The following is a 14,932-nucleotide window of genomic DNA, read 5'->3' as shown; positions in this document are numbered from 1 at the left end:
TCATTTTATTAGCAATATCATGAGCTAACTTGGCCCCAAAAGCAGGGAAAGGCTGGGAATTGCTTTCCAGGAGAAGTTGGAGTGACCCAGCAACACGGACTGTAAGATAAGCTCCTTCCCCCTAAGCCAGATGTCTGAAAGCAACAGGTCTGTTAGCAAAGAGGTTGAGGGTGCAGGGGCTCCTCCTCCACGGATCTGCCAGGGATCCCTTCCAGGGAAAGCCCTCCTTTGCCCCAGGGCAGACCCCCTTCGCTAATCCTTCTGGTCCTGCCGCACAAAAGCACTGAGACCCTTTGGGAGAAGATGCTCTGACGCCCGTTTTTTGCTCTGGACGAGAAGTTACCTTGTTGTGCTCAGCCTGGGCTCTCATCGTCTCCGTCTTGGTGGGCGAGGAGGAGGCGTCCAGCTCAGACAGCGTTCGTTCCTTCGACTCCAGCCACTTCAGCATGGAGCTGGCCTCCTCCTGCACTTCTTGCATCTTCTCCAGCATCGCCGAGAGCTGCTGCTGGCGTTCCCGCAGCGCTGCGCCCAAGGCCTGGTACCGCTGGCTCACGTCTGACACATCGCACTGGATCTCGGTCAGATCTGTTTCCAAAAAGCAGCTTGAGATGAGGCCAGCTGCCCACGTTACCCCTCTTAACCTGGACTAACAGGTACTAATCTAACCCCGGGCAGCCCTAGGCAGCCAAGCAGGAGGAGCAAGAGGCCACACTGCCGTCCGTCTGTCTGCAGAGCAATGTCACATCACCCTCACCCCCCATGCCAGGGGGCCCTTCCAGCTCTGTCAACGTGTGTTGACAGTTTGCAAACAAAGCAAACGTCTTCGCGTTTGTGAGGCTGATGCAAGCTGAGCCCCCCCCCCCCCGCTTCTGCAATGTCACTGCTCGTACAAGGTGAAATAATTTGACACCAAAATATAAAGCTGTTTTTATGCACCTATTATCTCGTTGAACCGGTGAACTAACAGCAGATAACGGGCAATAATTAAAATTGCTCTTCAAACTGAAGGGTTGGATGCCGTTATAATCCCTTAGAACCAATAAATTTAATTGCAGGCCTTAAACCAATCTCCCATTTATCAGCTCTTAACACCACCTGACGGGGTGTCAGGGTGCTGTTCCTCCCCAGAGCTGCCTCTCTCCGTCCTTCAGCCTGACCTACATCGCCCATCACCGCCTGCCGGTCCCGCGGCTCTGGGAAATTCACAAGCCCATTGGCAAGCTCAGCTCGCTGGCGACGGGATGCTGACGGTGTGACATTGCGCTTTATATTCTCACGGATGGAAATGCACAGACAAAACCAGACAGGGAGACGGGCGAGGTGGGCTGGGCACGCGCGTGCCGGCCCGGCGGTGACAGTGAGCTCACCTTTGCACGTGTGGTATCCGTTCACGCTGCCTACCGACCCTCCCGGCGCGGGCAGCGTGGCACCTGAGCAGAGGGGACGGAGACAGACAGAGGGACAAGACAGAAGCGTTAGGGATGCAGACAGCAAGCGACGAACAGACCACACTGGCCACCAAGCACAGACGTGGCGCCTCCACGAGCCCACCCGCCTGGCACCGGTGAAGCCACTGGCTCGGTGCCCGGCGAGCGGCATTAGTTTGATTTGGCGTCTGTTTATTTCTCCTCCTCCCCACACACCCGCAGCCCTTGCTTTCCTGGAGCTGCCTCTGCCTCCCTGGACCAGCAGCAGAAGAGCTGAAGGTGCCTGGAGCTGGGCACCTCCCCCAGCATCACCCCGAGACCAGGGCGGACATTCCTCCTGCCTGGACCGTAATACTGGGGACCACTGGCCATCTCTCCATGCCTGGCGAGCTGCTACCCTGAGCATGATTTTGTGATTTATAATATCCAGTGAGGCTGCTGAATGCCTTCCCTGAAGAGATTAACTCCCCTGAAGGGATCAGCTCCCCCGTATTCTTCTTTTCTTACCGGATGAAACTGTTTAAACCCGCCTTGGTGCACAGACACGTTCTCTTTGCCAAGAGGCTCCACACAAGATGCACCAGGGTCCCCTCCCTGGACACCAGATATCGCAGCTGTGGCATTCACAGCCAAAGGGGGCTTCGTTCCAGACGTTATCGGGTCAGTCCCCCTCTCTCTGACCACACATTTTAGAGCTTTCATGGAGGTAAAGGGCTGCAGCTTTGGTCACCCCATGTGGATGACCATGTAGGTCACCCCCAAGAAGTCTCTCCCCACTTCTCTTGGAGGTTTCCCACTGAACCGCTCATCAAGACATATCTAGACTGTGAATTCCCACTAATGCCCATCAATGATGAGAGTCCAGGGACTTGTTCTCACAAGCTGGAAGACATCTTTTAGCTGGTTTCCAAACGAACCAGACATAATCTCATTGCTTCACAGACTCGAAGCCAAAAAAGAGACTAGTAAATCATGCCTGAATATCACAGTCTTAAATTTCATCTGGATACGCAACTCAAAGGCTGGAGTTTGATTAAAACACTCCAGCCCTCGGGAGGCTGAAGCACATCATCAAGAGAAAGCAGGAGCCGCCTCCACGAGCCTGCAGCCCCGCGGGGCTGAGCCCGGAGCCCCCATGCTCCATCCGAGCAGTGGCACGTGTCCCCACGCTGGGCTCTCGGCACACGCAGGGTAGTTCAGTGCTCGTTACGCTACAGTAAATTAAGCCACAGTAAACTAAGCCAGGTTTGGTGGGCTCTGGGCGTTTGGCTGATGCATTAACAACGAGCGACTCGACCACAGGGCTGAGCCCCGTGATGCTCGGACCACCACGGTCCCTCTGAAGTTTGTTACAAGGGGGAAATAATCCCATTTTTGGCTCGAGGCAGGCTCAGAGAAGACGCAGTGGTGAAAGCAAACACGGTGCTGAGGAAGGAGACCACCTGGGGATAGTGGCTGTGACTCACCTGCCTTGGATGGGGTGTTGGGGGCCGTAATCTCCACGATCAGGTTCTCCAGGAGGGTCCCTCTGCGGCCAATCTCCTCCACCTGGGCCCCCTTCCCCTTCCACTCCTCCAGGAGATCCTGGTCAAAAGCAAAGGGATTGGAGGCCACGCTCTCCCGGCCACAGCCCTCCCTTCCTCGCCTGTCACCTCTATGGTGACTCAGTGGCACCGGGACGCGGCGCCCAGGGAACTGGTGAAGGGCACGCCAGCGGGCGGCGAGCAGGCTGCAGCGGGCAAGTGGGTGTCTTCACATTTATTTTTGTCAGGGGGAATCCAGGAGTGAAAAGCTCTTCCCTAACTAGCCGGTCTGTCGAAGGAAACCTTCTTCTCCCTCCTACTGGTTTGGGGACCTCCCTCCCCCTCTCTGCACAGCCCAGCCTCGCGTGAGGCCAAGGGGCTGGGGTGGCAGGAGGCCACCTTCCGTGTCTAGCAAGGGGGAACAGCGAAAACAAGTGTGCTTGGGTCTCCCACTCCCAAATCCCAGGGGAAGGGCAGGGAAAGCAGGCAGCACCCCAGAGAACCCTCGCACCACTCCCTTCTGCGCACGCTGGATGCACACGCACCCCGGGAGCTGCAGCTCAGCAGCAAGTCCAGGGCATCGCAGGATTCCTGAGACCATAAATCACCTCCCCAGACTCTGCTTCCTGGGATTTATCCTACGTTCCAGCATTTCCACACCAGCTGCCAACCGTCCCCGTCCGGCTGGGGCTCCCTCTGCCCACCTGGATCTGCTGCCTGCGCTGGTGCAGCTCCTGGGTGCCCAGGGAGGTCTCAGCGGGCGGCATTTTGCCTTCGCTCTCCCTCAGCCACTTCCTCACAGCCCCGACCAGCTTCCGAAATTCATCCAGTTGCTCCTGGCAGGACGACGCATCCTTTTCTCTGAGAGTTGAAAAGGTTTCGGAGAGTCAGAGCTCGTGCTTTGCCTTGCAATTACCCCCGCCTGAATGCAGCACAGTTGTGTCTCCAGCAGCCCTTCTTTGGAGTATTATTAATAGATGTTGCTTAGGAACAACGCACGCAGTGCCAGCCAAAGCGGGGGGCACTCCACAGCCTGCCCCCCACTGCTGCTGGACCCCCTCACGCCGTGGCTGGGGCTGCTCCAGCACCACCACGGTAGCCAGCAGCCACGGGACCACCGCTGCCGCCGCACCGGGCTCTTTGTCCCAGGGAAAACGAAGCTTTGGGGAAGACAGGGTTCATTCACGCCAGGTCCCCCAGCCAGCTGCAGCCCGGGGGGGGCCAGGCTGTGCCACCCCTCCTCCCCAGCCACAGCTCTCATCCATTCAGCCCACCCCGGAGGAACAAGGCAGCCCCCGGACGGGAGCCACCGGCCCCTCTGGCTCATCCTCGCCGACCGCAGCTGCGAGCAGCCTGCACGGGCCCGGCCGGAGGCAGCTCTCGGCATGATGCTGAATTACTGAGGATTATTAAAAGATTCATCTGCTTTGCCCCATCACGTTCCCTATATTCACCAGGATGTTTGGAGATACGGCCTGGGAGCTGTGACCCTCTCCAGGGACACCGGCCAGCCGGCACGCTGACCCCGCTCAAGCTGCCACGGCCAATTCCAGCTCCAGCTGCCGCCAGAGCCCGGCTTTATCCCCACGTTAAGGGGAATGTGGGGACAGGCTGCTCTGCTCTGTCACCTCCCACGGAGCACGCCTGGGGCAGGCTCCCCATCCTCTGCCACCACCCTGCTCCCCTCCGGCAAGATGCTCCGGGATGGAGCTGTGGCAGCCCACACGCCGGGAAACGCATGAACGCGGCTCCTGCAGCACCAGGAATTTTTCACAACGCCCCCAGCCAAGGCTTTTTTTAAAGAAAGCGTCAGCTGGAGCGAGCTGCCTTACGTCTCCTGGTGTGGGAGGAGGGAGGCAGCAAGAGTTCGCTTGTGCCCCCCCCCCCCCAAAGATATCTCCACAGGGTATTGTTCTGACCACGAACCCACCCTCCCCAGGTAGTGGCCGTGTCCCCGGGACTCACCTCTCTTTTGCCACCTTCTGCAGCTGCAGAAAGTCTGTCTTCAGGCTCTGCAGCTTCTCCTGCTGCTGGGAGGCCCCGGGGGCGAAGCCATAGGAGCCCAGCTCCGCCGCCAGGTGCTCCAGGGTGGCCAGGTCCTCCTGGTGCTGCCTCAGCTCCGAATTCAGCTCCTGCCAAGAGCAAAGGGTGATGCTGACAGCGCCCTTGCCAGCAGACCGGGGCAAAGCAGATGAACCAGGCAGCCCCATGTCCTGGCAAGCTGGAGAGACCCACTGTGGGGTAATGCCACGAACTGCACCAGCGCCGAACGGGCTGGCACCGCTCTGTCCCACCTGCTTCCCTCGCTCCAGCTCAGCAAATACTTGGAGCAGCTGCAGGAGCAAGTCCCACATCCCCGATGCTGGTGTGAGGCCACTCAGTGAATGGGATGGGGAGCCCCAGACCAGGGCAAACCACACACACACGCACCCCCAGCACAAGTGTCTGGTTTCACGCCAGCTTAGGGCATTTCTGAGGCTGTGGGCAAACCAGCCCCTGTAGCAGAGCACTCGTAGGAAGCCAAAGGGAAGAACCCCGTGCGGCCATCACCGGCCACCACGACCCATGGCATCTCCGAGGGCTTTGCCACATCCTGCACTTGCTGCCAGCGCTCGAGCGTTTTGCTGTATTAACCTCGTGGAGTCGTTTAATCGGTAAAACCTTGCTATATTTGGACTGGCCCCTAAAAGCCCGGCTAGAGATCCCTGCTGAAAGCCAGCCTGGCTCCAGGGAAATGCCATTCCCCTCCCCCCCTGCCGCAAACAGCCTCAGCCGCTCTGGCCACACGCCCCTTCCCCAGGCAAAGGGCCAGCACTGGTCCTGTGGATCCTGCCAGCCCGGGAGTGACCCGGCGGCTGTTTGCCTGGGAAGAAATCACTGCAAACCAGCCCTGCCTCCGAAACCTGATGCAGGCAGAGCCTTCTCCCCCTGCCTCTCACCTGGATCTGCTGGGAGAAGTGAGCAATGTCCCGGTCCGGCTGGTTCCCAGATGCCAACATCCGCGCTCTGCTCTCTGTGAATTGCTGCAACTTCTCCGAGAGCTGCTCGTACTGCTCGACCTTCGGCAGGAGGCCCTTCAAGGCATCCTCCCTCTCCTGCTGCTGCTGGCACAGCCTGCCGAAATGCTCCGTCACCTCTGCCAGCTTGCCCTGCAGGGCAGAGGCTGTGGGGCTGTCTGCCGCCTCCATGAAGCGCGTCACCATCTCACGGGTGGCTTCCAGGCAGCTCTTCTGCCTGGCGATGTCCTGCTTCAGCTTCTGGGGTAAGCACACGCAGAAAGGGATGCCATTTTAGGAAGGCTCTTGAGCAAAACTGAACTGGTGCAAAGAGGCCTTTGGAACAGCAGTGCATGCTTCCAGACAACCAAGGTCGGGCGAGAATAGTTTTCTATCCCAATTTTCCTTTCCTGATCTCCCCAACCCGCTCTGCCTTTCCCCGGTGCCCGATAGCCAAGCCCTGCTTGTTAGCAAAGAAGAAAGGAGACTTTCAACAGGTCAGTGTCCCGGCTGAAATTAAGTAAAGGTTCTGCTCATACCCCTTTGCAGGGTTTTGGGGTTTTTTTGTGTGCTTTCAGAACACCGTAGCCAACCCCCAGCAGCAGCCTGCACAGCTCAGGTCCTGCAGCCAGGCACGTTTGAAGCGAGGATGCTCAAGGACCAGCCTTACCGTGCTCGTGGCAAGCGAGTCCTGGATGGAGGCGGAGGACAGCGCGGCCGGCTGCTCTCTCTCCAGGTTCTTCTCGATCTCAGCCACCGACTGGAGGAGGCTCTCCAGGCTCTCCTGGACGCTTTGGGACTGGGCGATGGATTTCTGCAGCAGGTCCGAGCGTTGGGCCATCTGCTGGGAGAGGGTCTGGAAGCGGCTCACGATGGCACCTGCAGAGTTCAGCGCAAAGGGGAATCAATGACAAAGAGCTTCTCGCCCGGTGCTCAGAGAGCAGCAAGGATGGCCTGCGGCTCCTGCCAAACCCTCATTGATGACAAATCCTTGTCCCCAGACTCAGCAGCGAGGCAGGGAACCCAAAACAAACTGCCAGCCTGGATCCCAGCCCTCGCCACATGCAAACAAGACACGCTGCTGTACGCCTTCGCCCCATCTTCTCCCCAGAGTGGGAGACTTCATCTTCTCTCCCTCCCTGGTTTCTTTCCACGCTCTCCCCAAGCATCCCTGCTGACGCCGGCAGCTGCTTTGCTCTGTACCTGTTGTTTCCTGAACGTGCCTGTGGTCTGGCGCCGGCTCCCCTTGCACCTCCAGCAGGGACCGAGCCGCTTTCTGGAGCTTCTCCACCGGTACCTGATGCTCAGCGAGGTCTCCCTGCAGCTGCTGCTTTGGCACAAGACAAGGCAAAATCAGCGATGGGTCACACGCAAGAGACCTGCACCCGCAGGGAGCTCAGGGCTCCATTTAAACCCTGCTGAGGGATCCTGTCCACTTCATCCCAAAATCACCAAGAAAAATAAAAAACGTAGGTTGGAAGGTGCAACCCCATGCTGCAGGCAGAGCTGGAGCAGGAGGTGTGGGCTGTCCCACCACCCAGCCACCCTCCAGGGAAAGGAATGTCACCAGAGATGTCCCCTGTGGCAGTCTGTGACTGCAACCCCGGTCCTGGCCCAGAGCATCTCTCAGAAGAGCCTGGCTCCACCTGCCCCGCAGTGCCGGGACCTGCTGAGCCTGCCGGTGCATCTCTGCATCCAACCAGCAAAAAAAAAAGCCAACGGGGCGAGTCTTTCCCGCTGCTGACTGCTCAGAGCAGCAGCCGAATTCCCATCCAGGCTCCAACGCTCTGCCAGGAGCTGCCCCACGGACCCCGTACCTTAGTGCTGGCCAGCTGCTTTTGCAAAACGGCCGGATCTGAAGAAACCGTCTCTGAGAGCAGCTTCCCAACGGCAGCTTCGCTTTCCTGGAGCCACGTCCCGAGAGACTCCACCGCCTCCTGGAAGTGCTGGTAGTGATCCAGCAAGGTGTTCAGGTGGGAGCCAAGCTTGGTGCACTGCAAAGGAGCAACAAGACGTAACGGCAGGATGCACACGGGCACAGAGCAAGCTGGGCACCGGTGGAAAATGCACAGAAGTCATCAAGAAAGAGAAAACGATTGAAAAAAAATAAATCTTGCCATATGTGTTAAAGGAATTGCAGGACACAACATGTGGATCAACACCCAGCCAGAGTGCTACTCCTGCCCAAGCCCTGAAGAAGATAATTCTTGTCCTCTACGAGCTACATATGTGCTAGAAGTCCAGCCAGACACCCAAGAGAAATGCCCACCTGCCATCCCTGCTCATTCCACATGCACAGGAGGAAAACAGCACCCGGGGTTCAACTCCCAGCCTTGCAAAAGCCCCTGCCATACCTTGGAGTGTAGCGTGGTGTACCGCTGCGTGGCATCCTCCAGCTTGCTCTTGACCACGCTCCCGGACATCAGCAGCTGAGACGCCGTGTCCCCAGCAGCTCCCTCCACATCCAGCACCTTCTGCCCCGACATGGTAACAAAGCGCAGGTCGCCTTTGTGAGAGATGACGTCTTCCGAGAAGCTCCCTTGCCGCAGCAGCAGCTGCCGGAGGGCTGCGGGATCGCTGTCCCCCTTGTACATCCCCTCTAGATCCTGCTCCGCTTGCTTCAGCCAAGCCTCGAACTCCCCATGATCCCTCAAGAACTTCTGCAGCTCATCCCGCAGGACTTGCACTTGCTTCAGCCGCTTTTCCGACTGAGAGAGGGAAGCTGCGTACTGGTCCTTCAGCTCCGCCAGCCGGCCCTGGAGCCGACCCCGCTCCTCCCCGGCCAGGCTGTGGCCGTGCTTGTCCAGGAAAGCCTGAGCCGACTGCGTGCCCAGGATGACGTCCTGCTGCTGGGACAGCAGCTCCTGGTGCCGCACCTGAAAGATGCCGGCGAGCGGAGGTGATGCTCGTGACCTCTCTGCCCACCAGCACCCAGCCCGCCCGAGCCTCCGCACCCTCCCGCAGCACCAGCAAGTGGGGGAACACCACGAGGGTGGGAAACGGGCGGGTTGCTCTGCCCACAGGGAGCGACCCCTTCTGTGACCTTCCCTCGTCACCCTGACGGCACCGTGCATGGACTTCCCAAGTCTCCCAAATGGAAAATCACCCTGAACACACGGTTCGGAGGCCAGACTCATCCAACACCCCGTCGGGCTGCCAGCTGCATCAGCAGCCGGAGGCAGGGTTAGCGTGTCGGGCAGAAAGCTTTGAGAGGGACCAGGTGTCAGTCCTGACCTTCAGCCTCTCGTACTGCTCATCCAGGTTCTCAGCAGCACTGTCTGCTCCCACGACGTGGCCATCGGGGACATCCCGAGGGCCTGTCCCCGCTCGCACCCCTGGCGCTTGCTCGATGGGGTGGGGTCTGTACTCCAGGAGCCCTCCCTTCTGCTCCAGCGATGCCACCCAGTTCAAAAGGGAATCGATCTTATTGCTGTTCTCCTCCAGCTCTTTGGCAGCTTTCACCTGAAAGCACAAAGGCTCCAGATAAGGATGACCTGGACCATGCACACTCAGCAAACTGCTGCACGGGGGAGGGAGACAAAAATCAGCAGAAGAAAAACCCCCGAACAGTTTTCCAGCCACAGCAAATGCCTGAAACGCTCATAAACCTCCAAAACACTTTGTGCCTCTCTGGATGGGGGGATAAGATGCAAAGAAGCTGTGAATAAACTCAGCCTCTCCTCTGCCTTGCATCTCTCACCCTGATCCAACCCAGGGTCCCCACCCGAGGGGCTGCAGCTGCACCCACGCGGTGCCAGCATCGCTCTCACAGCGCGTGGCGGTGCCTGATGCTGCTGTTACAGGTCAGCCCAAAGGCAGAGCGTGCAAGGTGCCCTCCACTCCTCCCTTTCCTCCCCGCTGCCACTCTCGAGGCGTTTCACAAGGGAAATGCCTGGGGCCACTTCCCCTCGGCGACAGAACAGCAAATTGCTTCACGCTGCATCACCTGGGTGGCTGCCGGGACCTTGAATGAATCCAACTGCACCAGCTGGACCTCACTGTCCGCCTCAAGCGGAGTCCAGGGGCTACAGCTGTTTGCACGTTACCTTTTCGGTCTCCTGCTGCACTGCAGCAGTGACAGCGCTCTCCAGCTCCTTCTGGGCCACCTCTGTCCTCTCCTGCAGGGACCGGTACTGCTCCTTGGCACGCTGGAGCTTCTCTTGCAGCGCTGCCAGCTCCCCAGGCTCCATCTTCGCCTTGTTCTCCTCCAAAAACTCCTCTGTGCTTTTCAGGACACTGGCAAAGGAGGCGGCTCGGGTGTGCATGCTCCTCTGCAGCTCCTAGGCAGACGATGCTGTAAGGCTCCCGTGCGCTCCCGAGGCAGCGCCGAGCCTCTCCGTCTTCTGGTCCCCATTTTTTAAAGCACTGACCTTAACATCGCTTTGCCTCTGCTGCAAGGCAGACAGGTCCCCTTCGCTGGCTGCTCTCTGCTGCTCTGCCAGGGTGTCCTCTGCCTGGCACAGCCAGCGGCTCAGCTCGGCCAGGCTCTGCGCCCGGGCTGCCTGCTGCTCCTGCAGCGTCTGCGGGCAGAGGGGAGAGGAGAGGGGACAGTTAGGACCGGTGCTGCACCTGCGGTCACGCAGCACATCGCTGAAAGGCAAGGTGAGAGGTTACAGCTAGAGCATCTCCTGAAGATGAGGATGCAGCACAGAAAACGGCTTTTGCAGCTCTCCACGTGCTCCCTCTCCGGCTCACACGCTGCGGGAACGGGGCTGAGGCGCCCAGTCCCTGCCGAGCCGGCGCTGCCCGCTTCACGTTTGTCACCATTTGAGCAGGTTTCTCTCATTCTGCTCTTTGAGAAGCCCATGGAGCCCCGATGTGGAGCTACGCTCCAGGTCACACACTCCTCTCCCAGGGCAGCTCAACCAGAAGCTCCTGTGCCTTTTCCATTCAGCCTTACAAACATTAAAACTGGGGCAGAAACTCGGCTCATGGGAGGTGACAACAACCTGAGGCCAGGCAGCACCAGCGTGGAGCCCCACACAACCTAAGCAGGCTGGCTTTTTGCTCCTGGGCTTGGAGAGGGAGCCGGGGAGAGAGAAAACGTTTCTGTAGCTGATCCAGGTCCTTCGTTCTGCTGCCAGAGCACAAAACACAGAAGCGCCTGTTTGAGCAATTGAGCATGATGTGACCTGAGAGTCCCTGCAACGTTCCTGTTCCCCTTTCCCAGGGGAGATCAAGGTTTTTGAGTTTCACTGGGCATTTCAGCCAGGTGATGTACAAAGTGGTGTAAAACACTGTGCTTGTTTCTCCCAGTCATAAGATAAACAACAGAAGCAAATTGAAAGAGCCTTCTTAAGAGCTCTTCAGCTGCAAAGCGAGTTCTTCCTGGGTTAGGATGGGCGCACACTCAATCTGAAAAAGCAAAGCAAACTGGTTAATATACACACACACTCCAGAGAGGACAGGCAAGAGTTACAGAGAGCAATTGTTAATAAAAAACACATTAATCCTGTCTTGACTAGGAGGATCCATGCAGTGACGGGTGCTGCAGCAAGACCTGAGGGCTTGCTTTTGCAGCTGCCTGCTGCCTCGATACCCCATCAGCTGTTTCTCTGGGACAGCAAAACCTGACTTGTGCGGTGGAAATAAGACGTTAAAACTGCCAGGTGCCTGCGTTGGGCCCTTCGCACAGGGATTTTCTGGTGGGGGGTAGGGAGAACCAGCCTTTTTTCCACCCTAGCCCAAAGCAACTCGATGTCTAGCAGAGGAGTGCCCGGCTGTGCTACCCAGACCTCGGCAGGGCTCCGTCTTTTGGGAGGAAAGCAACTTTCCACCTAGGAGTTACGTGGTAGGAAGAAGAAAGACTTTTAGAAGAAGCTGATGATGTGCAATGAGAAGTCATAAACCGTGAGTGGCATGCACACGAAATCCCAAATACGAGGTGTCTCAGCGTGCGCTCTTGTGGCCGGGAAGCGCTTCAGCGAGCAAACTGCAGCGAGGAAGCAGATGTCTCACAACCTTCACCTGATCCGTCTGCTCCACTTGCTGGAGACAGACCTGCAGGACCTCCAGCCGAGCCGTCACGCGCTCCGACAGGTCCCGGAAAGCCTTCTGCAGCTCATTGAGCAGCCTCAGCAGCTGCCTGCTCTGCTGAGGGGTTAAGTCCTGGGCGTGCTCTGAGATAAGGAACTGGATGTCGAAGGCAGTGGCGTCGAGCTGCGACTTGGTGTCAGCGAGGGGCTCTCTCAGCTCCTGAACGGGAGAGAAAAGACCTGTCAGGCAAAACGACCCTGCAGCCACTGCCAGCTTCAGATGGGACACCAGGCAGCAGCGTGAGCCCCAACAAGGTGCTTTGTCACCAGAACAATACATTCCAGAAAGCCCAAACGCTCCCAAAAGCACCCTCAGCACTGAGGTGACAGCACCCCACCGCAGCAATTTCCCAACGCTCCTCTGCACCTCCAGCACCTCGCCAAGAGGTTACGTGGACCCTGCGTGTAGGGGTGACCACCCAGACCCAGAGCTGCCAGTAGCCCCGTCCAGTCCACAGTGCCGCCACGTGTCACCACCGGCTCCCAAAGTCTTTGATGTCCTGATTTCAATGCCGAGGTGGTCCCAGCAAGCAGGAGATGCTCAACTGACCAAATCTTGAAAGCCACCATTAGAAGATGACTAAACGGGGAGGGGAGCCCGGGCTCCTAGTAGAGTCAGCGGAGACCAGCGCGGGTATGGAGGGGGCTCTCAGAGCCCCCACGGAGGAAGCAGCTCTCTCCTCAACAGCCTGACGGGAATCCCCCCTGGTTGCTCAGCCCCCACCACACACCTGCATCCCAACATGTTCCCCAAAGAGCCAAAGCAGATTGCTCGCGCGTTGTGGGAACAAATGACTTTGGAGCCAATACAATATCGTTGCTCCTCCTGCCACAAGGGGTAAGGGCAAAGCCTTGGTAGGCTCCAGGAGGGAAGCAGGATTAAAAGCTTCTCCTCCACGCAGAGGATAGCAACTTCATCAGCCAGAAGGATTAGGGGCATTGCCATGGTTACCTTGTAGTGTTGCAGGCAGCGACTCAAGCTGCTGGCATCCGTCGCATGGTGGTAATCGCTGCCATCCAACGACTCTGCGGTGCCAGAGACCCAGCTCAGCAGCTCCTGGAGTTTGCCCTGCAAAGTCTCGTGATGGGCCAGGATTTTAGCCTTCAAAACAGAAATGCATCAGTTAAAGAAGGAGCAGAAAGCTGCAGGGAAGGAGCGTTGGGATGCTCGGGGTGGGGTGGGGGCAGTTGCCAGATCTACCTTTTCGGTTTCTGCTGCTCCACGAAGGTTTTGCAGCTGGGAGTCCAGGACATCACTCGCAGAGCTCAGAGACTTCTGGAGGTTCTTGGCATCCTTCTCCAAGGCCTTCAGTAATTGCTCAGGGACTTCTTCAGGGGGGTTAGCCACGATCCACTTCACAGCGTCCAACTCCTGATTCACTGGAAAGCTCAGCTCCTGCAGCTCAGCGCCCAAGGCCTGAGGCAAGACAGCATCGTTATGTCTAAGATAGAGTGACTTCATCCTCCCACTGCCAAAACCGAGGAAAGGTTTTGGAGACCCAAATCCGAACACTGTGTCTCTCTGCTAGAAAGATCCATCCACCCTCCAGCCCCTGCCAGCACTCGCTTGTCTTTCTCCAGGCTGCAAAATTCATTTCAGCCAAGCTCAGGTTGTTACAGATCTGCTAGTAAGTTAGAATTAATTGACTTTATTTGATTTTATAAAATCATTTGGAATAAGAAATATATTTTAATGCAACTTGCAGTTGCACAGCAAAAGCTGCTATGAAATCCTTTGTACAGCCCTGTACCAAGGCCAGAAGAATGGACTAGAATCATTGTTTAAAACTTAGGTAACAAATTTGGGATTTTACAGATTCCTTTGTATTTGACTAGTCTTCTGTACGTAGAAAATGTTTTGAAATGTCAGAATATAGAATTAATGGGAACTGGGGAGGGTCAACTGGAACAACTTGTAGTTACCTGCCAAGAAACCGCGAACTTTAGCAAAAGGCAATTCTGGCAGGGGGAGATCGCGACCACCGACTCATGTACCACCTACCCAAATGGTACCCCAGACCCATTTCTGGACCTTTCTAACCTTTACTGCGCAGAATCGGATATGGGAGGAGAGTATGTTAATGATTTCCGGGAAATACTATGATTATGCATGCATACTTAATGAATATGCATGAATGAGTTCTATATGAGGTGTCTGAGTTTGAAGCTTGGTGTGCGCTGATCGTGAGAGGACTCACTCACGCACCCGGCCGTCAATAAAGCAGCGTCTGCTTATCTGCATCACATCGGTGTCGATAAGTTCTTCATTCCGAGATTTCGGTAACAAGGTTATTGTCCAGTCAGGGAGCAGGAGGTGAGCCAGGGGCAGTGCCAGAGTGGGGAGGGATGGGCTTCACATTTTGGATATAAATGACTATTAAACCTGAGACTCATAACCTCCCCGGCTGGCCCAGCCTCGCTCACCTCCACCTGCTGCAGCAGGTCATGCAGGGTGGCCAAATTCTGCTCCGCCGGCTGCACCCGTTTGATTCTCATCTCGATATCTCGCAGCATGGAGAGATACGATACCAGCTTCTCATCGTGCTCCAGACACATCTTCTTGCTGAACATGATCTACAGAATCAAATCAGTAAAACAAAACCTCAAATACAGACAGTAAAAAAAAGCCCCAAGGGATTATACATTATTCTTTTTTCCAAAGAAGAAATCTGTTAATACACCATTCCATTTCATGGACTTTCCACTCGCTAGCGTTATCTACAAGATTTACTACAGGAAAAATAAAACACACGGCTCTTTTTCCAACATCAGCTTATAAATGGCAAGAGATCTCTGGTGTTACAGTAAAAGCGCCAAAAAAAGAATCCTACTTATTAGTCATTTATAAGTAATGCTCTAGCAAAAAGAAGCCACAACTAAGCCTTGAGTGTTTTCACTCATACATCACCGGCTCCTTTGCCAAATCCATTGCAGCTGATGCTGCAACATCA

At 56.6% G+C, this 14,932-nt stretch overlaps 1 protein-coding gene across 1 annotated transcript in view; it reads right to left on the bottom strand.

Moving 5' to 3' along the window:
* Positions 1–14,932, bottom strand: part of MACF1 (microtubule actin crosslinking factor 1) — a 147,347-nt gene that overhangs the window by 58,314 nt on the left and 74,101 nt on the right. The window contains 13 exon segments of the mRNA XM_040587703.1: positions 344–585; positions 1,368–1,430; positions 2,894–3,011; positions 3,655–3,811; positions 4,916–5,082; positions 5,890–6,207; positions 6,617–6,825; positions 7,150–7,273; positions 7,764–7,940; positions 8,301–8,822; positions 9,181–9,408; positions 9,993–10,226; positions 10,317–10,466. Of these exon segments, the coding sequence (XP_040443637.1) occupies positions 344–585; positions 1,368–1,430; positions 2,894–3,011; positions 3,655–3,811; positions 4,916–5,082; positions 5,890–6,207; positions 6,617–6,825; positions 7,150–7,273; positions 7,764–7,940; positions 8,301–8,822; positions 9,181–9,408; positions 9,993–10,226; positions 10,317–10,466 (2,709 nt within the window).

Source organism: Falco naumanni, chromosome 3 (genome assembly GCF_017639655.2).
Source record: "Falco naumanni isolate bFalNau1 chromosome 3, bFalNau1.pat, whole genome shotgun sequence".
Lineage (NCBI taxonomy): Eukaryota > Metazoa > Chordata > Aves > Falconiformes > Falconidae > Falco > Falco naumanni.
This window is presented reverse-complemented; position numbering and strand designations above follow the sequence as displayed.